General features: G+C 37.5%; 1 protein-coding gene across 3 annotated transcripts in view; it reads right to left on the bottom strand.

Moving 5' to 3' along the window:
• LOC126272098 (poly(A) polymerase type 3-like) overlaps window positions 1-27,284 on the bottom strand; it is a 149,751-nt gene that overhangs the window by 93,479 nt on the left and 28,988 nt on the right. For all 3 annotated transcript variants that reach the window (XM_049974677.1, XM_049974676.1, XM_049974678.1), the window contains 4 exons: window positions 23,222-23,480; window positions 18,644-18,748; window positions 14,739-14,889; window positions 61-272 (listed from right to left, as the gene is read on the bottom strand). In XM_049974677.1, the coding sequence (XP_049830634.1) occupies window positions 61-272; window positions 14,739-14,889; window positions 18,644-18,748; window positions 23,222-23,480 (727 nt within the window). The remainder of the gene's footprint in view (window positions 1-60; window positions 273-14,738; window positions 14,890-18,643; window positions 18,749-23,221; window positions 23,481-27,284) is intronic.

Here is a 27,284-nt window from a genome sequence, read left to right as displayed (position 1 = left end):
AAACCATAAACTAATTTTTTTTTTTTTGTACAATAATCTTATATCGAATCTTTAGCTTACCCTTGGATCCCACACAGGGAATCCCAAGTTAACAGTGTCCGGTGGTTTCAGCAAGACAGGTTGGGGCCACTTCCACTGAGAAAAAACTAGGAAGAACTTGTGCACCAAGGTCGCAGCGACGGCATTTGGATACAGCTGGCAAGTTCGTGCAACTAACATTGCCCATGAGACACCTCCAAGATATCCCAGTGCATTGCTGTAAATCCCATGCTCTGGATACAAGCAATTACATGAATAGTCATTTCACAACCAATTGCAATACATGGCAATGCATTTATGCAGTAAATAAACATATTAGACAAATATGGTACAAATAACAGCTTCCCTAAATACTGGTACAAAACTAGTGTCTTGTATGACTAAAAAATAACAATATCAAAACATTTTTTGAGAAGTATGCAGTCCACAAAATAATTAGTACTTAACAAAGTTTCAAAGTTTCAACTTAATTCAGACTTTTTTCATCCTGCATACAAGAAATTACAGAAAAAGTTTCATCAGACCAAGCAACTAAAACATTTATAACAGAAACAATTTGTTCTGGCAGCATGAAACACAGCAAATATTAACAGCTCTGAGTTCGTAAGCACATTCATAACCCAAATAAGAAACTGTAAAGACAGTGAACACACACACACACACACACACACACACACACACACACACACACACACACACACACACACACCGCAATTGTGTTCTAACGAAATTGCTCCCAGCAGGTAGTAACATGTCTTAATGCATCAGTGTTAACATGATAAAACATTCACAACTTTTCGTCACATTAGAAGCGGGTAGCAAAAATACATGCAAAACACATAAATACTATAAAAACAAATGAAGAAACAAAACCGTTTTTTTAATGAATGAATGTCAGAGGCAACATTATGGAAAAAAGACACATAGGTAATTTAATTGTTTAAATTTAAATGAACAATTTCATATGAATTTATGAGGTTACCAGACAATTTTCAGTTTTCGCAAGTCAGATGGTGCATATCATCCAAAGCATTTCATTAATGGAAAAAACTGACAGTTGTGATTTACAGGATGTTTCGAAAACAATGGCCCGATTTCAAACTTCTATATTTACTGACAAAAACGTATTACAATCTTGGAATAGACTGCAAAATACTCAAAAATATTTTTAACGTTTTGGCTATGCTATTACAAATGCTGGTGGCAGTATCAGCATGAACAACATCCAAATGATAGCTAAATTCGTTATAAACTTGACACACTGTATTTGGTTTTACACATCAGTTACGGCAGTTGTTAATCTGTTCTTCACCACTTCTACGCCACGAGGTAAAGGGGAGGGGAGATGAACACATTTTTCTTCACATCCCCACAATAAAAAAATCAGATGGGGTCATGTCTGGCAATCTTGGAGACAAAGAATGGAGGGCAATGTCTCTGGGTCCTGTGCGCACTATTCAGTGTTGAGGCAGAATGTTATTGAGAAAATGACATACACCGTTGTGCCAGTGTGGTGGAGCTCCATCCTGTTGAAAAAATGAAATCGATGGAGTTCTGAAGTTGTAGAAAAAGCCAATTCTGCAACATTTCAAGATAGCTCACTAAAGTCACTGTGTTTTCCTTTGTGAAGTCGATCTGGGCTCTAACTTTTGCATAATCACCCTGTGTCTTCAAATTGGCGATACAACAATGAATGCTTTCGGGTGCAGGCAGATCTACGCCAAAACTCTGATGAAAAGCTCACTGGACTGAAATCAGAGACTCACTCTTTGCAAACTGCAGCATACAAAATGCCTTTTTCTTGAGTGAACACCATCTTACTCCTGACTGATTGCAAACTGAGAAGGCACACTGACTGACATCTAATGGTGATTTTCTGAAACTCTAGGCCACACTTAATCGAATGACATACCGTATTTACTCGAATCTAAGCCACACTTTTTTTTGGTTTTTGTAATCCAAAAAACTGGCTGCGGCTTAGAATCGAGTGCAAAGCAAGCGGAAGTTCTGAAAAATGTTGGTAGGTGCCTCCGCAACTAACTTCTGCCGTCGAATATACGTAGCGCTACACAGGCACGCTTTGCAGGCACAAAGATAAATACTGGCACCAAAACCTCTGCGTCAGTAAATAAATTTAAAAAAAAGAGGTGGAAGACGAGCTTTTTTTCTCCTCCCTGAGTTTCGAACACTGAATTTTCATACATTATCCAACGAAGTAAATACAAATACCGTATTGCTCATCTTCGAATGTAGCACAATTTTAATGTACTACGAAAATCCGACAGGCAAGACTGTGTGGGATGTTTGTCAATATGGCCAACTCTACGTTCTGAATTTTTTCCTAGCTGTGAGAAGAGATGGTTGCTAATAGGAACCCGACGAAATGTGAATCACATGCAGTATTCTCTTCACCATAAGAAAGAATATGAATGTAAACATTTTGCCATGTATTATTTCGTGTTTGCTGCTATCTCATTTAAATCCTGTCTGCCTAATAAACTATGAAACTAGGGTGAGACAACAGCAAATGCGGAAGAATATACAATCGTGTCATGTTTATATTCGTATTATTCTTATGCCTAATAGTGATACAGTCAGAAATGAAGCACGGCAATTGACTAGATTTTAAATCTAAGATAACTCTAATTTCTGTGCAGAATTTGATATACTAAAGAAGCGGCCGCAAAGACTTTCAAACGGAGAATAATTTTCGCCTAACTCTCGTTCAGAACATGTTCTATCATACGCAGTCTATTATTTGGTTCTTATTAATCATTATCAAAGAAAGCAGCAGTGCAAGTAATAACAAATAGCAGTCTCTTGCCATTGTTTCGCTAATGAGACTATTCTCCCCGCCCCCTTTTTTATTGTAAGCGGCGGTAGCGTGCACAAAAGCAAGTCATGCCGTGAGCTGCGACAGGCCGTAAACATGCACTATCAGAATGGGACAAACAATGCATGACACAGTACAGTAATGCATTTTCAGCTGAGAGTGACGTAAACACCTATAACAAAGAAAACTGCAGTTATCAAATCAAAGCAAAATAAGCAATCGATTCAAACCAGACGAAGCAAGTGAGAAAGGAAGGGTATCCGTATAAATAGGGACGGAGCACCTGACGCATAGTAATGGCTACCTGGTAAAGCTTAACTGCTAAGCTTACGAACCAAACTACTGTAGCTGCATCGTCATTCATTCGACCTAAATTGTGTCTCGTATTACAATGGACCAACTTTGTTTCGATTTGGAGGTGCGGCCTAAAACTTTTCTCTCCCCTTGAATTTCGAGTCTCAAATTTCACATGCGGCTTAGATTCGGGATTTTTTTTTAAATATATATATCGAGTCTCATTTTTGAGGTGCGGCTTAGATTCGAGTAAATACGGTACATTTCCTTGCTGACATATCCCATGTTTCATAATTATTACTGTCCAAAATCAGGTCATGCTTTTTAGAACATCCTGTACAATTTGGTGACCATAAAGGCTCTGTATTAAGGACCTTAATGCAAAACACTGAGTAGTTATTATTAACATTTTTCTTTCTCTGTTTTCCAAAGCTGCATGACCTAAGCAGTCACAGCAATGTTTAATTGCTGCCTGTTTCTTATAACTGCAGTGAACTTAAGAGATTAATGAAATCTGCATATTTTCAGTGTTAAGCTCATACGTTGTACATTTCAATGATTTTAAAGGCAATATGAACGTTAGTGATTCTCTAGAAATAATCCTCTCCACGATAAACAACCATACATGCGCAACAAACTGTTTTCAAGATGGTCCTCTCCTTTATTACACTGAGCTAGAAATATAGGTACCATGTGGTTTATTCTCCAAGTTCATCGTAACAGAGCTCCTACCTTTGATCATTGCTCAGAAGCGAAAATTACAGATAAACAAATAAATGGCTAAGGAATTGAAAAAAAACTGAAAGCATCACTGGCACTGACATACCAGTTACATTTTAAATTGCCCTAAATGAAATTCATCTTTTGGGTTTGCAGCTCTTGTCTTTCTTTCCACGTTTGCAGTTAAATTATAGGATATAGGTTCTCCCTGTATATGATTTTGCAAGACCATCTGTATGATGTCCTGCACTGATAGCTTGTCATCTGCAAACGATGTAACTGTAGATTTCATAGGCAAGTTAACAAATCCCTCGATTTTTAAAAAAACATTATTTTGGGGTGGCAAAATGTTTTGTGTATATGTTTGTTATTATTCACATATTTTTGTGACTGAGCTTTCTTCTTATGCGGTCTGAGGGCACAGGACACACATGATTTCGTTTTTTTATAAATGCAGTTTCGCTTCACAAAATGCAGTGAGTACTATGTTGTTGTGTTTCCTAACACCGTTGGTGTCCATTTGTTCCCAAAATAGTTTGTTGCCAAATCTGAATTTTGTTTACTCTTTCACTGTGTGTGTGTGTGTGTGTGTGTGTGTGTGTGTGTGTGTGTGTGTAAGCTCCTTTAGCTGTTTGTGTTGGCTTTTGTGTGAAGTTCCTTTTGTCCTATGTGTACTAATTGGCAGTGCTGCATGTGATTTCATATATTTCTGATCTACTGAATTTATCTGTGGGTGTCTTTTATGTTCTGAGTTTTTTCTGTGTTATGTTGTCTGTCCTCGTATCCTATTTGAAGTCCTGTTTCTTTAATATTTTGTCTACTCTGTGGACAATTTTGTTATTGTAGGTGAGTGTGTGCCATTTTGTTTTGTGTGTGCATTGTTGCCACTGTTGTCTCTTGCATGTGGTCTTTGACTTGGTCTGTGTTTTGTAAGATTTTGTGTTTGTGTTGTGCATTGGTTCCTTTTCTGTTTAGAAATTTGTTGGCTTACTTTCTCTATTATGTGGAGCTGGCACTCGGGCAGATTGGGTGAATCAATTGATTCCTTACAAAAAATATTCTTGGGCTGAAGTTAACACTCAGCTAATGGCACCATTTGTAGATGTGTCATTAGGATTTAACGTGCAAAAACAGTCACCCATGATCAGATTTTATTGTGTGTAGCTCCTGAGTGTAACTCTATTTGCTTACTAGTGTTCTGTTGAGTCTGTGGAGCATGAATCTGAAGCTTGCTTGCTTGTGTACCACCGGGTGGTTCAACAGATTGTGAATGGTGATACTCGTTAGAAACAGAAACAAACAAACAACAAGCTAAATTTTCTGGACCACACAATACGAAAAATGAACAACTACCATGACTTCAGAATATTCTTCACTACAATGGCCGCAGTCCGTTTCAGGAGTTTTGTCCCAGGGCTCACTTGTACCAACACTGTATTCAATATACCAAGCAATAAGTCAAAATATGACTTCATATTAATTTGCTACATCCTGCTAGTAGTACGTGTGTGTGTGTGTGTGTGTGTGTGTGTGTGTGTGTGTGTGTGTGTGTGCGTGCACGCGCGCATTTGGTGTGGGGAGGGGTACAAGTGCTTTAAATGGCTGCCAACTGCATCAGTGTGGGCCAGCTGCTGGACGCTGCTTGTGGTAGGTGAGCACACAGCATGGTCTCCGCTGTGCTGTCAACTTGCACATATATATGCACAGAGCAGTGATGACTGACTCCCTTTGCATTCTTAGTTGTATTGCTCACATTACATGTGGATTCATGAGGGGCTATTTCAGTTACTGTTGAGAGGTTTATGAATAAAGCCGTATTTGTGTTAACTTGATTGGTTTTGTGTATCACCTGGTTACTACATAATTACATTCATTATGAATACACAGTTGACAAACACAGTAACAGCATCATCAGCCATCGGCAATGCTTTTCCAGTGATGCCTACGTAACTTTGCTATGCAATTACAAAAATACATGTATTGTTGTTCACATGACCTATCTCAATGTTAACTCACCCTTAACTGCCTGTCGGTGGGTGTCTCAAAAATCTATTTATAGAAAGCCCTCTTCACATCAGTTTTAGGGAAGTGCCATCACAAAAACGAAGTATAATATGTGCTTTACAGCATAATTAGGCTGCCTGATAGAGGGCACTATTGTCATTTACATTAGTTTTCACACAAAAAAAAACTGTTCTTTGTACATTAACGTAGCAGCAACAAGAATTTAGTCATCTCCCTCCACAAATCATTCTGTCACATAAGCAAAATGAAAAAAAAATGGAATTTCTACAAAATTTAAAACTAGTTTATAATAGTGTGCAAAATGACTCAACTTTAAGGAAATTTTGTGTCTATGTCAAAACTTGTCTTAGATTTTGCAAGTCAGCCATACAATATTCCCGAAGTTATGGAGTATCATTACAATGAAGAACAGATTTAATGAATTTGTTATGGAAAGGTCGCGGCAGAATCGAAGATGGGGGAGGGGGAGGGGGGGGGGGGGTGTCTTCGAGCTCAGTTCCTATTTGAGCTAAAAACGTGGGGTAAATTTATTTTTTTTTGGTTCAGCCTCGAAAAGTGGCCACTTGTATAGCCATTTGAACAGTTGTCTTACTGTAGACATGTTACAAAATATTAAGCAATGTTTGAATGACAACTGGAGCTGGCACTCGGGCAGATTGGGTGAATCAATTGACTCCTTACATAAAATATTTTTGGGCTGAAATTAACACTCAGTTAATGGTAGCATTTGTATGTGTGCCATTAGGATTTTATGTGCAAAAACAGCCACCCTTGTTCAGATTTTACATACAAAAACAGCCACCCTTAATCAACTCCGGACTTGGAGCAAGACTGATTGTTCAAAATGGGTCCATCGGTTTATTGGAACTTAGTTTAACCATTTGAAAAAAAGTTGCTTCATTAGGATATTAGGGGCAAAAAAAACATGTTTATCTGTTTTAAAGTTAATCAAATAAATTAAATATGCATTCTTAAATAAAGTTAAAAACTCGCTTTCAAAAATCTAGCTTAATTTGAATTTAAAGTGCATAAAAAATATACCTGGGAGTTATTTTGTGTGCCACTTGTTCCAAGGCTTTTGTAAAATGGTAGACAATTATATCTAATTAATGGTCATGTTGTTGTTTTGTGAAAGCTATACATGTTGTTGCATTAGCAACATGGTTCAAAAGCCAAAAAAATGTGTTGATTTGAATATCTCTGAAGTTGTCAGTTAAGTCAAAAAGTGAGTCCCTTTTTTACATCCCTAACCTTGTCCAGGACATAGTCACTTTTTTATGCAATGACGGGAGTACTTTTCATTCTGGTTTAAAATCATGATTAATATTTAATTAATATTAATTCGCCTGATGGACTTGGGTTGCAGTAATACATGTAAAATCTGATTATTTTTTCTCCAGCATTGGTTGAATGGCCACTATTTTTTGGAAAATGGGCCATTTAACTGATTTCCACATTATAATTGATATTTAGCACAATTTTAAAATTAGCCAGAACAATAGGTCGTCTGTGAAACACATTACCCTGTCATTATCATTAGCTGTTATAGATTCTCAGTTTACGAGAGCAAAATATGGGCTGAAGAATTTAATTAGTTTCAACATTCAAAATGTGAACAACTTACATGAATCATAAAATACTATTTCAGAAGGATTACATAGCACCTACAGAATTAGCAATGTTCTGTTGCTTTTAACATGTTTTATTATTTAAAAAAACAGAATTTATTTAATATTAATTTAAGTTAGGTATCCACTGTTTAGCCCTACAATAAACATATGAACTATGGTATCGTCTTTCAAGCATTAGAATGCATGAGTACACCCCATCACACCTTCCTTCAGGAGGCATGAGTAAACTGAATGCAAAGGCTAGCAATATCTGCTTACATGAATTCAAGTGAGTATGCTTGGAAACAATTGAAACTATTAGTGCACTGCAAGAATCCTCCTCACACTGGAGTGATCAGACTCAGAAGGCCTGAGCACCAATGTCTCAGCCACTTTGTGGGCAATATGGTGTGGAATATCCAAAAAAAAACACAATTCACAGGGTGAGCAATATATTACTACATGTTACCCAGAAGTAGATTTTGATTTCGTCAATGTGCACTTTTTCACAGACTGCCTTTGTTCTCGTCTTCATTTATATTTACTTCGGAGTAAAGTTACTTTGTTGGTTTCATAGGGCTTATTTTTTCATTCTCTGCTCCCAATCATTTAACCCCACACACTTTCACAATTATGTAGTTGTCGCAAAACTTTTTTTAGCAGTTTATATAAAATATACAAGAAAATTTGCTCTCCTTCTCACAACAATCTTTTGACATTAGCTCGCAGAAACGAAGGAGCATCTCACACGATTGGAAAATGCGCAAAAAATTTCAGGCTTTAAGGAATTTCACAGATCAAATACTCTGAACTGGAGACCTATGTCAATGGCATCAATTTATAGAAGGATTTTAGAACTTGGAACTTGTTTTGTGCTTCCATATCACATCTTATTTGGAGACTGAAAGGGAAGGGCACTTAGGGAATTTAAGGTACACGTATGTACTAAGATTGTAGCCTTCTTGACAAACAGAACATTTTTCAGTCAAAAGCATAATTCGCAACCAGTACAGCTTAAAGTCTGATACCTCTCTTACTGTTCTCAATTTATAAATTATGTACCCAACTAGGTCAGACATTACAGTGGAATCTTGTTAGTATGTCAATCATTTCCGTGTTGTCCCTGCTTTGAATATTCCAACTAATGGTACTGTGGTTCATACTAAAGCAATATATTTGGCACAAAAGTTGGGACTCACATATTTGAAAGCCTCCAATGGTTAGATTGAAAAGTTCAAAGACTGTCATAGTTTATTGTACAAATGTGTTTGAGGTGAGGCTGGAAGCGTGAACACTGACATTGTTAAATCGTGGAAAAATACTCTGCAATCAATCGTAAAAAGGTATAGTAAAAATGATGTTTTTAATACAGATAAAATTGGCTTATTTTTTCACATTCTGCCTGACTTAGCGTAATGGTTAAGGCACAGTCCTTACATTCAGAAGGCTGTGGGTTCGAATCTCATCAGGTGCTTTAGGCCTATATCACTGATGTCAAAACTATAGTAGAATTATGGAACGTGTTTTATGCTCAAGAACCAAATTATGACTTTTTTGGAGAATGGAAATTGCCTCTATAAAAATCAACATGGATACAGCAAACATAGATCTCGCAAAACTCAGCTCCCTCTGTTCCTCCACGAGATCAATAGTACTGTAGACAATGGCGCTCAGGAGACGCTGCATTCCTTCACTTCAGGAAGACATTTCACACCATCCGCCTTGCTGTTTAGTGAAAAAAATATGAGCTAACCAAGCATTGGACCAGATTTGCAATTGGACTTCCTTGCAGACATAACTCAACACTTTGCTCTTAATGGAACAAAAACCAACAGATGTTAAGGTAATTTCCGGAGAAACTCAAAGACGTGTGATAGAACCGTTATTATTTACAATGTATGTAAAATATACAGTAGAAAGCATAAGAAGCTATTTGTGACTGTTTGCAGATGGTGAGGTTGAATGTAAGAAAGCAGTGACACTACAATACAAAATCGATTTGTAGGATCCTACAGAGGATCGATGAAAGGTGCAGGTTTTGGCAGTTGACCCAGAATGTAAATAAATGTAATATGTTGTGCATACAAAGGAAAATAAATCTGCTGCTGTACAACTAAACTACTGATGACAAATTGATAAAAATGTACCTACTGTAAAATACTAGGAGCAACTACCCAGAGTGGCCGTAAGAGGAATAACCACATTACACAGATAGGAAAGTGGCCTAAAATGCACATGTTCAACTGATTCTTGAATATTGTTCATCAATCTGGGGCCCTTGCCAGGTAGGATTAGTAGACGAGATAGAGAAGATCCAATGAAGAGTGGGATGTTTTGTTATGGGACCATTTGGTCAGTGTTCTTCAGAGATGCTCAAAAAATTCCAGAAGCAGACATTACAAGACAGGCATTGTGCATAATGGAGAGGTTCACACTTGAAATCTCAAGAGTGTCAGTCAACATATTACTTCCTCTCACACACATTTTGCAAAATGACCACGATGAGAAAATTTGAGAAATTAGAGCCAAGGCTTACCAACAATCATTCTTCCCACATGCCATTCACGAGTGGAACACTGGTCAGTCAGTAGTACCAGCAGTACCCTCTGCCACAGTACATCAGATGGCTTGCAGAGTACTGAAGGCAGATGTGGACCCAGATCAAATTTTTGAGTTCAGCACAGCACACCATAGCACACCACAGAAACGCCTCACCAGAAAATTTAGTAAAGGGAGGCTAACTGTTTTATTATGTTGTAAAGAAAGAGGAACAGAAAAATTGGTGCCATGGATAACTGAAAAGGCAGAGTCCATGATGCTATAAAAATGTGTTGACATTTCCAAGTAAATATATGTCTAATGTGAAAGCTTGGGTAACAACAACTACATCTGAACAATTCTTGCCTCACTATGATGCAAGGTTAGCTGTTAGAAATAGGAAAATCATCCCGTTTATTGACCACTGTGCTGTGCGTCCCCAAGATACAGTGTATCTACGTGATATAAATGTAGCGTTTTTCCTCCCAACTGCACAAACCACCCTCACCCCCCCCAACCAATGCATTATAAAACGGCTGTCCGGTCTTCATAATGGAATGAAAATGGTAATGATCTTGGACATTACACATTTTTGAAGAAGTTCCTTGCATTTCATGCAAGATATCACAATTTCAAACTGCTTCAAGAGAGTTAGCTTTCTTCAGAGAGTACTTCTCACAAGAAAAAGAAGGAATTGCAGCTGAACAGTGGCAGGAAATAATGGAGCAAGATGAAAACACCTACTACTTTAATTTTGATGACTATGTTGAACATGAAAAAGGTGTAAATGTCTGTCAATCTGCAACAATTGAAGAAGTGTTGCTGGAGCAAATGGCAGAGAAACAAGAAGAAAGTGAAGACAAGAGTCAGAGCCTTTGCCTGTTCCTACAATATCATATGCTACTGAAGCAGTGGACATAGTTAAGCATTGTGTGTAGAGTTTTGAGGTCGACAAAGGAGTGACGTGCCACATGGGGCAGCCGCGCAGTCTAAGACACCTTGTCACGGTGAGTCCGAGTTTCCTTTCTCTCGTAATTCCTGTCAGAGCTGCCAGTGGTAGTGGCCATATGTGTATGGGATGTGCTTGCTTGGATGTGTGTGTGTGTGTGTGTGTGTGTGTGTGTGTGTGTGTGTGTGTTTTCTTTGCTAAAGAAGGCTTTGACTGAAAGCTTATTTTGTGACAGTCTTTTTATTGTGCCTATCTGTGACTGAGCATCTCCACTATATGATGAGTAGCAAATCAGAAATAGCTGATGTGAAAGGTTTTATTGTTTTAATGGCTTCATTTGTGGCCCACAATGATGCTCCTAAGCACCCCCTCTCTGCAGAGTTGTGCTTAAGTGGTGGGGGATAAAAATGTACCCCCAAAAGGGGGGTATTGTTGTGGTTTTATACTTGTATCTAGTGAAGGACTCACAGTAGAGAAAACATGGTCCTATTAAAAGATGTAAGGCATTAAATTTCGCATTGAATGTGACCAGAACACATTTTTTGGACCAATCGTTCCCATACTAGTGCTCATCAGAGTTGGATAAATTTTACATATTTTTGTTTTAACTTCTGCTTTTTGGTAATATCACCTATTTTGTTTTAACTTCTGCTTTTTGGTAATATCACCTATTTTGTTTTAACTTCTGCTTTTTGGTAATATCACCAAAAACAACTCATCTATCAATAAAGTGGTCAATAAAAAAGTTATAGAGAAATGAATTTTTCATTCTATGAGAACAAGAGCGAATCTTTTTGACCACTCATTTCCGTACAGCTCCACCTTAAATTTGGACCAACTCACATTGATTGTGTAGGTTGCGAGTAAGAGTAGGGATTTTTTTTTATTGTTGCTTAAAGAATTATTTTGTTATGTGCTGGTACCTACCCTCTCTCTCTGTTTGATGCAGTTGGAATGAGGAAGACTCTCAAAGTGTTATAAGACTTGTTCACACCAGTGAATCAGGTCAACCTGGAAGGAGCAACTTTTGTCGTTTATGGTAGATTTCTTCCCTGCTGGGTTGTGTGAAAGAATGGTGAAACATTCCAACTAATCCTAACGAAATATGCTGACTGCCTAAAAAGACACTATAGCCCAAGTGCAACACACGTGGTGTTCGATGGCTACCCAGAAGACTTGTACACCAAATATGCTGAGCGCCTCTGCTGAAGCAAACCAAACAATACTTCTGAGATCATCTTTAAAGGGTTAATGTTGGTGACCATAACTCGGGCCCTATTCCTTTACAGTGACAGAAATAAGGTGTGTCTCATTAGCTTGCTTACTGAGAGGCGCAAAGGAAAAGGCTGCTCAGTACAGCAAGCTATTGGAGGCACAGATCACCTGATTGTTGCCATGGCCCTTGAGGTATCACTGTAGTGTGAGAAGTAGTTGGTGAAGATGCTGATGTTCTTTTCATGCTCAATGCCTAGCCACATCAGCAATTATATATTTCCCAAAACCTGGAAGAGTAATGACACCATCAAAAGTATTTGGCCCCAACAGCTTCAAACTGGCAAACGTCAGAAGGCCACTCTTATTTCTCCGTGCCACAAATGGCTGCGACACAAATTTAGAACTCTTCAAGCAGGACAAGAAGATGGTCAAGCTGTCTGTCGAAAATAAGTTTCTTCTAGAAGATATCAAACATTTCTTCGAGCATGCCATTCAAGCAGAGGCTACTGCCAAAGCTGGTATATGACTTAACAACACACCACGAAGATAGGACACCAGATACTTTAGGTGAATTGCGATTCAACCTCTTTTCCAAAGCCCTTGTGAAATTCAAATTCAACCTGACTTCCATACCACTAACATCTAACACAGCCCAGCAATATTGCTTGAGTTTTTACCTAAAACTACAAATGCAGTTACGGCACCAGGTGGATCTGCTCCTCTGGGCTTGGCAGGCTTCGAAGTCTGGTCTTGACCGCGTTACTACTTTCAAGAAAACAGCTCGGCAAACTCTTCTCTCCACAATTTTCTGCAAATGTGACAAGTGGTGTGAGATGGTTGTGGGTGCCAGAAGGCTGGGATTAACTGCTCTTTGATTTGTGCCAAATGGAAAGGGAACTCTTGCACTAATTTCCCCCAACCAGATGAAACTGAAAAACCAGATGCTGACAAAGATCTGGAATGCACCTATGGGGTGACAAAAATTACAGCCTTTGAGAATCTGAGTGGTGGGAGCAACGAATTCCCAATCAAAAATTACAGTCTCCGGGGAGCCGTCTGATCCAAAGACAAGCAAGGGATTGACACCTGTGAAATCTGTGAATCTACCTATTTTTTCCTTATTTCATCTTCATACCTTTAACCACAATTTTTGTTATCATGAAATATAATCCTCACTAATCGATTTCAGGAACTGTGTTTCTTATCCTGCCTCCATTTTCGCGTTAGTGGACCTCATCATATTCTACATGAAACCATTTCTTAATATTATCTTTTTATATATGTTACACTTTTAATATTTTATTGTACCACTATACTTACCAAGTACAAGACTAGTACAAACGAGTACCATATTACTACATTTAATATAGTGTAAATAACAATTATTGCAGAACTTCACTTTAAACAGTTTTCATAGAGGCTGAGAAATGGTCCAAATGTAAGGTGGAGTTGTACAGAAACGGGTGGTCCGAAACATTCACTTTTGGTCTCACAGGATGCAGAACTTATTCCTCTATAACTTTTCTCGAGACCACTTTATTGATAGATGGGTTACTTTAGATGACATTACCAAAAAGCAGAAGTTAAAATGAATTTTTTTTCATAAATAAGAAAATTTGTCCAACTTTGATGAGCACCAAGTCTGGGAACAGGTAGTCCAAGAAATGCAAAATTCAGAACAACATTTACGATAACTGAGCCCTTCACGAGACATGACATTAAAAATTGCAAAAACATCCATTTTGGGAGCACATTTTTACCCCTATCACTTAAGCATGATTCTGCTGGGATGGGGGAGTTGAACAGTCACATTGGGCCACAAATGAAGCCATTAAAACAATATGATCTTTTGTAGCAAATCATTTTCAATTTGTCTACTTTTTTGCTGACAGCACTTCTACCAGTGCGGTTTCCCCTTATTCTTACCTTATAGAGATAACAATGTCTCTCATTCTGAAATATGTTCGAGTAACTTACTGTTTATGCCATATGTATAATCACTTAAGCGATTTGAAATTCTCTTAAGATTTTGTTACAACTTCAACTGTTGGGGGATATTCCCAAGACTTCATATATATATATATATATATATATATATATATATATATATATATATCTGTGTGTGTGTGCGTGTGTGTGTGTGTGTGTGTGTGTGTAAAAAGGGGGGGGGGGGGGGGGGGCACATGTGCATAACCGTGTGTGGCGGTAGTGGGGCACACTTGCTCCTTTGCTTCATACTCCATACCTTTATGCCACCCCTATATCATTTCTGCCTTCTTCCCAAGATTATTGTCAGTCCATGCTCCATCTGCTGTTTTCTGCCACTTTCACCCTTACACTGCTTTTGTATGTAAAGATGTTCAGTTACTAAACAGCACTACATCTACAAAAATACTCAGTACAGAAAAGAAACAGTTTTTTTATAAATTCATGAGGTATGTTCTTAAAGTACTGAAAAAGTTATATTTCCCTTGAAAGTTATGGCTTTAAAAGACAACATTTTATCATTACTCACTTTTCGCCCAAAGTTTTATTGTTCGAAGGGCCAAACGGAAGCTCTCAATATTTGGAACCAACCTAAGGATTTCATCAGTCACTCGGCAGCCATTCAAACTTCTCACACATTTTTGATCAAGATTTTTTAAAAGACAGTCATCTCTCAAGTCCTGTAACAATTGACACAGATTTACACAGAAAGAATTATAAATACACAAACATATAATATACACATCCAACACATCTACTTTGCAGATGGGTGAACATAGTAATTAGCATCTAAACTGGAAGGCTTAAAGGCCTCTTAAACTGCAAGATTTAAAGTGTGTCAGCCACTGTGAATTATTGTAGTTTGGTAAATTAAAAGTCAGATATTAATTTTACCATACACTATTCACATTCAAACAAACGTAACTGCACTTCTGTTAGTGCCTAATTGGTCAACTGCTCAGTCTGTATTTACCCTATACACATACTTTGGAATACACTACTATTTGGAGGACAGTACATAATGTATCATATAATTATTTTTCTCCCTTCTTGTAACATTAACAAACAAAAGCTCAAATAATGATTGTCAGTAACCATTTGTAGAAACCCACATTTCTCCAATTTTATTCTCATGATCATTATGCAGTAACGTAAATTAGAGGAAGTAATGCTTCTTGGAAAGTTAGCTCTCGAAAGTTTGAGGGTATGACTCTCCGCAATGCCTTTCTTTTAAAGGGTGTTATTGTATTTAGTTAAACACTGTTGTCACGCTCTAACCCCCTCCCCTCCCCGATCTCATCAAACCAACTTAATAATGGTCCCCTACCAACAAAGAACACCTTCTTAATTTCACTGAAGCTCTACATTCGCAGAATCTTCTTTAAATAACAAAACAATTGCGAGAGTCTTTTTGTTGTGCCTGTATGCGACTCAGCATCTCCGCTATATGGTGAGTGGCAACTTTCCTTATCATAATATTAAAAACAAGAGACCTGTGTTTTACTAAGGCAAACAATTGATAGTACTATGTTTGTCCAGTTAACTTTTATAATTTATGATTCTTTATAACATATACATACATAATGCACAAGCTACTGCACAGAGCAATTAGCATTTCTTCGGAAGCAGACCACTATGCAGACCACCAAAACTGCTGAAGTTTCAGTTTTTGACTTCTATACTGATCACAGAAGTCACACACAAACAAAAAAATCTGGGTCACTGTAATAAAAGTATACCACATAGTGACTGCTTAGGAATGTTCCTTCATAAGCTCAGTGCATAGGTCACTCCCAGATACTCAAAATGGTCCTTGATACACACACAGAGCTCTTAGGGACTAAGAAACCAGAATGGTCAATGGGTTAAATCTAAATCTAAGATGTATGCTGGACAGAGCCCACTTCTTCAAAACATACTAGTTTAATGTAAAACTAAGGAAAAAATATGTTACCTTTGATACTTACATCTCATAAGAAAATGGTAAAAAGCTTTTACTGAAAAGGCTATTTTCAAATGGGGTATAGTTGTGAATAAAAATGCTCACTTTAAATTACAACAAAACTTTGAATGAATTATCCTAATGATAACAAAATGAGATAGGATACCAAATCAAATAATTCATATTCAATCACATAATAAAAATATTATTTTTTTTATGCACCACGTATTCTTACAGATGCCAACAGTTCCCACTGGCACAGTCTAAAACATTTAGTGACACTCTGATAATACTAAATTAATACTGAATACTGAAACAAACTATAACTTAAAATACTAACACACACAGATGCAGTACAACTAGAAACGTTCTCTTTTATTAATCACAACAGAAAACAAGACACTACTTCACTATTTTAAACAATAAAATGTAAAACGGAATGCAAGATAAACCCTGGAAATGTTGTCTTCATTACCCAACAAAGCTAACTGATGATCTGGCACGGCTGGCAAGCACCATTGTGCTTAAGAAATGAAAACAGGAAAGGGACTTAGTAACAGCATACACTGCAGTGCTCTCACAGGTGGAGCACTGTCACACACTACACATCTGAACACCAAACCCCCATGCAATATGGTAATTACACACAGAAGGCACTTTTGTTTGACAATACTCCTCGGACTCTATCATTTTGCCAGTATTTACCCACAATATAATCTGTATGAATCCACATTTTGTCTAAATAAACCATAGGCTATTAAAATTCGTGCACTTGATTTTTTAAAATAAAAATTGAATGTATTTTGTGTTTTTCAAAGAATCCAATCTCATTCACATATAATATCTTATTTATTCTGGGCCCTTTTATACAGAGAAACCTCAATTTCACACTCTTCAAGGATCTTTAAAAAATAGTGTAAAATGCAAGAAAATATAAAACATAGGAAATAACTTTTTAAGCAGTAAAGTTGCATATGGGTAGTTTATGTATCATATGTGTACATAACAGGGATCATAATACTTATCAGGGACTTGTTTATTATGAAATAAAGGTTATCTGGACTTTGTACTTTGTTTAGCCACAGGTGTAAATGGAACTGATAACTGTATGGTAAATAGTAACATTTGACATCTATGTTTCCTGGAAAGCCAGCAACTGTGTCTTTCATTATTAAAATAATGAAACATGGCACCAATTATCTGTTTTTTCATGCTTGGCTTAACACGTTTCAAGAATTTATTCTCATTATAAAGTTCAAACATTTACATAAGTATTTTGTGCTATGTTTGCATATGTGTTGTTCCGTGTTTCTTGAGCTGTAGTAATCCTTTTGAGGTTATAAGGTACTGTGCTTCACAATGAAACACACGAAATATGCATTTGAGGTGTCGTGATGACCACGAATTTGTGCATGTGTAGCGGAAACAGTTTGAAAATGGTTGTGACTGATCATGATACCTTAATTGGAACAAACCTAGCTACTTCCGTCAGCCAAAATGCCGAGGAGAGCTTGGCAGCGGCAAGATATAAAGCACAAATTGTTCTGATTTTTCCCCAATTCAGATCTGTTGAGTAGAGTACCCTACTGTCAAGAAACTTACCCATGTAACAATTCTTAACACTACTTGAAGGCCGAAGTTATGCCAGTGTAATTTTATACCACATCAGTTTTTTCTCCATGAACATTGTCCCATACGGCATAAATTGTGAGAAAATTAGAAGTATGTAAGCGTAAAATTAGATGCAAATTAACATTGTGAACATAAGAAATTTGATGGGAGCTATAAAAATTGCCATAAACAGCAGAAAGACATTAATTCCAGGAACATAAAAACAAGGTCATACAGTAGTTTAATATGCCAGCACTGTCACACTAAAGCCATTCACCCTGTGGATCTTAGTACAGAACACATCATACTTGAAAAACAGAAGGGACTATTTTGCTTACCACACATTAAAATTGCACCTTTTTTTCTGCATTGCTGAGACAGCCAATTGTGTATGATGTCAGACCACGTATGTAAGGTCTTGGTTTCGAAGCTAGCTGTGTGAGAATTTTGTTTTTGTGGGCATCAAAATACACTGGCACATATGACCAAAAATAAGTCAGAAGATTACTGAATTTAGGTTAGATGCTGGTTTATTGCTACAAAATTACCTGCCGGTCTTGCTGAACATAAATGTTTTAATTAAAATAACACATCCCTATTTTAAAAATATAGAAAAATCTTGCAACAGCTGAAATCTTTGTATACGTGTCACTTGAAGTTTTTCGCCAATTTCTAAAATATAGTAATAATAATAATATTGTAATACAGATGCAATAATCATTGTATACAATGTCATAAATAATAAATTAGTTACTGACATGGACAAAATGAACAAAAAACCAGTAATGTTTACTTATTTCATACACCTGATCCCTTACAAGATGAAGTCATAGATTAATATCAACATCAACAGTAGTTATTAAGCTATCAGTAAGGCTTACCATTGTATCAGGAATTTCTTTTAAAGCCAGTCTTGCAAATAACATATCTATTTCTATACCATCAAAATTCATTTTTATAACAGGAACAAATGCTTCTTCAACAGCCTGTGAAGGAGACAGAGGGAACAAATAAGCAAGCAGCTTGACATTAAACATTTGTACAAACTTTTTTATTTTAAATGTGATGAGATCTCAAACTTTAACATGCACTGACTGATGCATCAGTGAATAGAAAAAATGATAGAGTATGTACTTGCACTTTCAAGTTCGCAATAGCTCCAGGAAAAAAATAACAAACACTATATTGGTGCACAAGTTAGAAGGCAGCTGCGTGATATTTTCTGAGCAGAGAGAGAAACACAGAATACTTTGTGGTGTCACCAGTGTGCTCTTTGTGTCTTCCCCACACCTCATGCTACAGCCATTGCTCGCCCTGATAACTGGTAACGCAGAGATAGGCGCCATACAAAGTCACTGTTTCTTTTCGTAACTCTCCCTAGTGATATTTATGCACTTGGAAAGCTATATCTGTTGCTTCTTGATGTAAAACTTATCATGTTTGCTTTATGTCACCCACAATGAGCACTGTAGTGGGTAAGTAAGCTTACCGTACCTAAAATGGCATGAAAATCAATGCTAAATGTTCTACTCACACCCTAAGGCGTGCACTGCAGACAGACACAGCTGACTGACTACTGCTTGAAGCATCAAACAGTACACCACTTCTTTGTCACTGCACATTGCCCTACCACCCTTCTTCTTATGTGCATACCACTTTAATGATAGATGGAACTCTGATCCAGACAGTGACTGCATTAGATTTATTCATTCATCACGTTCCATAGATCTCAACAAGAACCTATACGAATGTGGAATGAATTAAGGTATACATTAAGAAAAGAACAAGAAATTGTACACACAAGCAATCACTATACTGTTTATTGTTATTCATGCTTTTAACCGCTACATATAATCAATTAAATTAGAAAGAAAGTGGCTACTTTGAAAAAGGTGTTTACTCCTCATTTATACCAGAAAACCATTTATCTGCTGTTTGTTGTTTACTATATAATGGTATTTCTCAACAAAAATAATTACCCACACCTGCAAACAAGCAGTCCTATCTACAGCACATTACTACTAACTTGTCAATTTGCTTTACAGTGAATATTGTTATCTGCCATGAAGCTAATACGAAGATGACAATTCTGTAAATATTTTTGTCCCCTCTCATAATGTTCAAAGCTGTACTCACATTAAGTAGACCAAAACATAAAGTCTTCAGGAATATTAAGATTTATATTTACTTTTCACTGTTCTAAATGGCATTTGGCACAAGTTCTCTCTCTAATATTCATTTTGTTCCAATTTCAATAATAAAATAATTGTTCTAGCACTATGATTTGACCTGAATTCATTTTCAACCCCCTATATAAATTACAACAACGCTAAACAGCTTTTGGATTTTTCGGAACTGTGTGGCTGGGATTTACAGTTTAAGGCAATTAAAAAAGCCACTGGGGACTGCCAAATGGAAACTTAGGATGGTACGAAACACATCTGTGAGAGGGCCAGCAAGAGTGGTGATGGTGGTAGTTGTAACAAAAGAGGTAGTTGTGGTAAGGTGCCATGCTGCTCCAACTCCCCACCCCCTCCCTGTATCCATATATGCTCCTTACTAGCAACCGGAAAAATCTTGGTGCATTTTTATTCAACATGAAGTAGTTGTAAATTCTGTCTCAATATGCAAAAATACCTAATATATACTATTTGTAGTAAATTGAATCCAGCTGAAGCATGTTATCAGAGATAGTTGAAAACAACTATATTTTCTACATATAAATATGCAGTCAATTTTCAGTTACTGGAATTGTACATCATCTAGCCAAGTCCAATTTGGAAAGGTAATGTGAGTCAGAACCTGTCTGTGTAATAAAAAGTACATAAACAACTTATCAATGTGCCTGATGGTATGGTGCCATGGCAATTGTGGGTGGTTGAATGGTTTATTTAAGACGGAAGCCGCAAAATGCAACATAGTACTCAGCTGTGGGATCTAGCATTTTATAACAAAGAAAGACATATTTTAGTTTGTTACTTAAGTTCAAAAGTTGGTATAATACAGATACTTTAGCATGACAAATTAGGTGGCTGAAGTTTTGATCCATGGTAGGGTCACATACCACTATAGGTTCGGCCTATGCTATGTCATGAACAATATTCTGCCAACCTCAACAAGCAATTGCACAGTCGCTGTTTCCAAATGCTTTTTGTTGAGCTTTGCTCATTGTTTTCTTTTATTATTTTGAAATGAATGAAGCGACTAATCCTGGTCCACCACACCAAAAGAGATCAGTTATACCTATGTCAGTACAGCTTTCACAGAATATGGGTGTAGGTTGTTTCCCTGCATTGCTCCCTTCCCCTCTAGTTGTCAAAATTCTTGTTTGTTTATGGTCACAGCTGTTTGCCACTATAGGAGAACAGTGTCTGCACTCTACACTTTAGCACCTGAGAAACAAAATCCGACATGATGTTCTTCAACAGAGCTGAAATTCTTTCGCCAACTTTAGTTACTAAGTGCCTTGTCAGTTCTACCTGTGGCAATGTCAAGCATGGATTGCACAGAAATAAATGCCAACAAAAAGCCTAACTTAATATTCTGCAGATTTAGTAATTGTGAAATTGGGCAGAAAAAGCAAATAATTTCCAGAAACACCTTAAATCAGAGACACAGTCAATTCTCTTGCAGAAAAATGCTACTCTTTTCAATAGAATAAATACAGCCAAACGAAGAAAACAAAGTCATTTCAGAAAAAAAGCTCTTGAAATTCTTGCAAAACCAAACATTCTCATCGAAAGTTCCCAATCTGCAATTCTTTTTTTTAAGTAGTCAATTTCAAAGAACAAAGGCTTTGTCTATCTTCACTCTTATAGTGTGACAACCTATTTAATATGTGTGTGTGTGTGTGTGTGTGTGTGTGTGTGTGTGTGTGTGTGTGTCCGTGTCCGTGTCCGTCCAATGATATAGAAACAACATTTTCCAAATAAGAGGCTATATTTTCCGGTCCCAACGTCCTACCCCTTACTTACTCCTGCCACACTATCCTCATATTTGCATGAATCCCTTGAAATAGTCTATATTTGCAATCTAGAAAACTTGGAATTAATGTTCCCTTACATACTGCCGTATTTTACACGTGTCTATCTTAAAACAATTATCCCCATTTGCACACAGTCTCGTGACTCATGACTGAAATTTTTTTTAATGGTATCCAATGTCTCTTATTTAGCACTTTTGACCACCTTTTCTATGGCTCTCCCTTCCTTTGTTTTCCCTAGTATGCTCAGACATAGCTCCCCATTCTACCTTGTATTCCCCTTGTTTTACTTGTGTAGCCTCTGGATATTTTCCATAACTCCTTGGTGTTCATTGCAGCAAGGTCACTTGAATCTCCCTAGCATTGTCCTACTTCTTCATCTTTACTTTCAGCTCACTGTGCTGTCAGTTTCATGGGCAGAAGCAACATTGTAACTAGAGCTGCTGAGTAGTAGCCTGTATATAATATGTTACTGGTTTCTATACTTTTACCTCTTTATTTTACTTCCAGTCTTTTAGATCCCTTCCCTCTATCGATTATACCTTGTTACTCTACATTACAAAAACTGGGAAACAATAACAACGTTTTGCAAATCATGGTTCTAGTTCAGTATGTCCACAGAACAGTTGCCAGCACACTGTGTGCGAGGTGAAAAGAGGTGTACTCTGCATGAAGTAGTGACTGATAATACCAAAGAAGAAGAGCTGCAGCTATATAACATATACATACACATTGCATATATATATATATATATATATATATATATATATATATATATATATATATATATATATATATATATATTAAAAACAAAGATTCCAAGACTTACCAAGCGGGAAAGCGCCGGCAGACAGGCACTTGAACAAAACACACAAACACACACACAGAATTACGAGCTTTCGCAACTGGCAGTTGCTTCGTCAGGAAAGAGGGAAGGAGAGGGAAAAATGAAAGGATGTGGGTTTTAAGGCAGAGGGTAAGGAGTCATTCCAATCCCGGGAGCGGAAAGACTTCCCTTAGGGGAAAAAAAGGACAGGTGTACACTCGCACACACACACACACACATATCCATCCGCACATACACAGACACAAGCTGCTTGTGTCTGTGTATGTGCGGATGGATATGTGTGTGTGTGTGTGCGCGCGAGTGTACACCTGTCCTTTTTTTCCCCTAAGGGAAGTCTTTCCGCTCCCGGGATTGGAATGACTCCTTACCCTCTGCCTTAAAACCCACATCCTTTCATTTTTCCCTCTCCTTCCCTCTTTCCTGACGAAGCAACTGCCAGTTGCGAAAGCTCGTAATTCTGTGTGTGTGTTTGTGTGTTTTGTTCAAGTGCCTGTCTGCCGGCGCTTTCCCGCTTGGTAAGTCTTGGACTCTCTGTTTTTAATATATTTTTCCCATGTGGAAGTTTCTTTCTATTTATATATATATATATATATCCCTGCAACAATGAAAACAACTTTGTTCTATACTTACTCTGAGATCTGTGACTTCCTTTTGTTGCTTTAAGAGTTCAAAAAATGAAGTGAAATAATCGGAACGTTCGATGTGTCTTGGTGCTACACAAAGAGCATCAATATCAGCTCCTTTGTGATGTACACCTAGTCTATACGATCCGAATGTATATATTTTACCGCCCACTTGCTCTGCTACATTCAGAGGCATATTCCTTTTCACACTAGCCTCACAAATCCATTCCTTCACAAGAGAATTAAGTTTACTAAGAATTTCCATCCTAGAAAATAAAAACACAGAAATCAGTGGCAACACTAAGAGATATCGTGTATAACAGAGCAATGTGATACCTGGAATAACATAGAAAAAGTGACAGCACAAACAAAACGAATATATCACAAGTCATCTCTGAACTTTTACTGTTACACTCGTAAATACTCTCCAAAATTTTATTCTGGTAAATGCAGAACTTCTACGTAAGACACTGTTTCTAGATGGATGTAAGTGCAAGAATATATATTCCAAAAACATCATTACTTTTTTTTAAATATGGACCTGTCTGAAGCACAGATTTGTTGGCAAAAGATAAAAATTTGCACAATTATTTATTTACTGTCTGAAAGCAGTTGTGTATTAAGCATTCCATGAACCCTGTTGACATGAACAGTGCAATGTTATAAACAGAGAGCTCTACAATTTACATCTTTTTATGCATGTTCTCAAAACACTGGAGTACTGTCGCGAGGTCAGTGCTACTAATCGGTCAGTGCTACTAATCAATGTTAAACAAAATTTTCCATGCATATAGGTGATCATCAAAACAAAAACAGTCACTTGCAGTTCACACTACTTTAAGATTCTCATGAAACTTACTGCAAGAAATTTCTTGGATATCATTTAACTATAAGCCACCAACCAAACTGCCTTCACAGCATATGGCAAACTTTCAATATATGTCCTAGCATCAAAATCTCTTTATATATAAATCACTCAACAGTTTACACAGTATTGATAACAGAATCATTTTCACTGTTCCGGTATTCTGTATAGCAGTTTTTATTATTGGTGACACAGACTTTTAATGCATGGGTTGAACAATGTGGAACAAAAAATTAAAATACAGTGAAATACTTCAGTGAATGAAAATATGCCATTATAGCATACTGAAAACACCCTCCTCCATCACTGGATTAAAAAAAAAATGCTGTTGTTGAATCTGAGGAAAATAAAATTGGCAACTACAGCAGCTGGCATAGTTATCAACCGAAAAATCAACAGAAAAATTATTCAAGCTGTTCCTTGGTTCAATGATAGCATGTGAAGAAGCGTACATCCAAAACTACTCAGGCTTTGGCTAGCAATAAGCCACAACACAGATGAGTGATCAGTTTGTCTGTTCATAAGACAATTAGATTACTGTTTGTCACACAGTATGTACTATCAGATACCACTATTAAGTACAATATAAAATTCCACAAAGCAATTCAGTCCTTTCTGAGGTTACAATCGACACACGGGTAACACCATACAACTACCGTAAAACCATTAATTTTTATACCCACAAAAAAAGACAGACAATAAAAGAAAAATATATTTAAAAACTGCAGGGAATGTAAGAAAATACTTAATAATTTAGAAAAAAACTAAAATTACATTTCTCATTTGCTAAAGTGTTTATACGCAAAATAATGACACTGGAACTCTGTAAATCAAATTATTTACACTATAATATATTAAAAACAAAGATTACAAGACTTACCAAGCGGGAAAGTGCCGGTAGATAGGCACAATAAAAAAAACACACACACAAAATTTCGAGCTTTCGCAACCGGCGGATGTAGGTTTTAAGGGAGAGGGTAAGGAGTCATTCCAATCCGGGAGCGGAAAGAGTTACCTTAGGGGGAAAAAAGGATGGAAAAAAGGATAGGTATACAATCGCACTCGAACTCGAGCGCGCGCGCACGCACGAACACACATCCATCCATACATATACAGACACAAGCAGACATATTAAAAGGCAAAGAGTTTGGGCAGAGATGTCAGTAGAGGCGGAAGTGCAGAGGCAAAGATGATGTTGAATGACAGGTGAGGTATGAGTGGCAGCAACTTGAAATTAGCAGAGATTGAGGCCTGGTGGATAACGAGAAGAGAGGATATATTGAAGGGCAAGTTCCCATCTCCGGAGTTCGGATAGGTTGGTGTTAGTGGGAAGTATCCAGAAACCCGGATGGTGTAACACTGTGCCAAGATGTGCTGACCGTGCACCAAGGCATGTTTAGCCACAGGGTAATCCTCATTACCAACAAACACTGTCTGCCTGTGTCCATTCGGGCGAATGGACAGTTTGTTGCTGGTCATTCCCACATAGAAAGCGTCACAGTGTAGGCAGGTCAGTTGGTAAATCACGTGGGTGCTTTCACACGTGGCTCTGCCTTTGATCATGTACACCTTCCGGGTTACAGGACTGGAGTAGATGGTGGTGGGAGGGTTCATGGGACAGGTTTTACACTGGGGGCAGTTACAAGGGTAGGAGCCAGAGGGTAGGGAAGGTGGTTTGGGGATTTCATAGGGATGAACCAAGAGGTTACGAAGGTTAGGTGGACGGCGGAAAGACATTCTTGGTGGAGTGGGGAGGATTTCATGAAGGATGGATCTCATTTCGGGGCAGGATTTTAGGAAGTCGTATCCCTGCTGGAGAGCCACATTCAGAGTCTGATCCAGTCCCAGGAAGTATCCTGTCACACGTGGGGCACTTTTGGGGTTCTTGTGTGAGAGGTTCTGGGTTTGAAGGGATGAGGAAGTGGCTCTGGTTATTTGCTTCTGTAGCAGGTCGAGAGGGTAGTTGCTGGATTCGAAAGCTGTTTTCAGGTTGTTGGTGTAATGGTCCAGGGATTCAGGACTGAAGCAGATTCATTTGCCACGAAGGCCTAGGCTGTAGGGAAGGGACCACTCTGCATGCCAAAATGCTTCAAAATCATCCACACTGAAGCTAATTACCGGCTAATTTACACAAAACTAAAAAATGCATTTTTTGTGAAACCAAAATCATACATTTTATGTTTATTACTATTGATTTTGTCATCAAGCAATATAATTAAAATAAACCCTAAAGACTGTTCTTTCATAATAAGTTTTCTGTTTCAAGATCTCTTATATAGAAACAGGCCAGCGACATTTCAAAAAACACTAAAAATGGCCAATCCTCTGGACCAAGAGTGTGTGTAAGCTGCCAGTCCTCAAAGTGTTAAATGTCAAGGAGAAAGTGGATAGATGGAAAGAGTGCACTGAAGGCCTCTATGAGGAGGAGAACTTGTTCAGCGACATGATAGAAGAAGAAATTAAGAGTTGATATGGAAGACATAGGGGATTCAGTAGTAGAGGTAGAATTTAACAGAGTGCTGGAAGACTTGACACGAAATAAGCCAGAAGGGATCGATAACATTCCAACGGAATGGAGGGAAGTGGTAACCAAATGACCATTCAAGTTGGTGTGTAGAACCTACGACTGGCGATATACCATTGGACTTACGGAAAAATATCATCCACACAATTCTGAATATATCTGGGGTACATAAGTGCGAGAACTATTGCCGATCAGCTTAACGGTTCATGCATCCAAGCTGCTGATAAGAATAATATATAGAAGATCCAAAACAAAATTTTAGCTTGTGTTAGATGACTATTAGTTTGGATTTTGGAAAGGTAAAGCACCAGAGTAACAGTTCTGATGATGCACTCGATAATGGAAGAAAGACTGAAGAAAAATCAAGACACGTTCATTGGATATGTTGACTAGAAAAAGTGTCTGACAATGTAAAATGGTGCACAATGTATTAAACTCTAAGAAAAATACAAGTAAGCTACAGGGAAAGCTGGTTTATGGTGTGATAAAATACAAAAAGATTTTTTTTAAATTTTGGGGCATTATACATCTGATTTTCAAATTTTTATTTTTATCTTTTTGGTAGGCACCTTACTGTGGTGTGTTTGCATTTTCAGGTGTTTTGAATATTTAGTTTATTGTTGACAGCTGAAAAGGTTTTACATACTTTCGAGTGCTTGTAGAATTTGTACTCGAAAACGA

This window comes from Schistocerca gregaria, chromosome 5 (assembly GCF_023897955.1).
Source record: "Schistocerca gregaria isolate iqSchGreg1 chromosome 5, iqSchGreg1.2, whole genome shotgun sequence".
NCBI lineage: Eukaryota > Metazoa > Arthropoda > Insecta > Orthoptera > Acrididae > Schistocerca > Schistocerca gregaria.
This window is presented reverse-complemented; position numbering and strand designations above follow the sequence as displayed.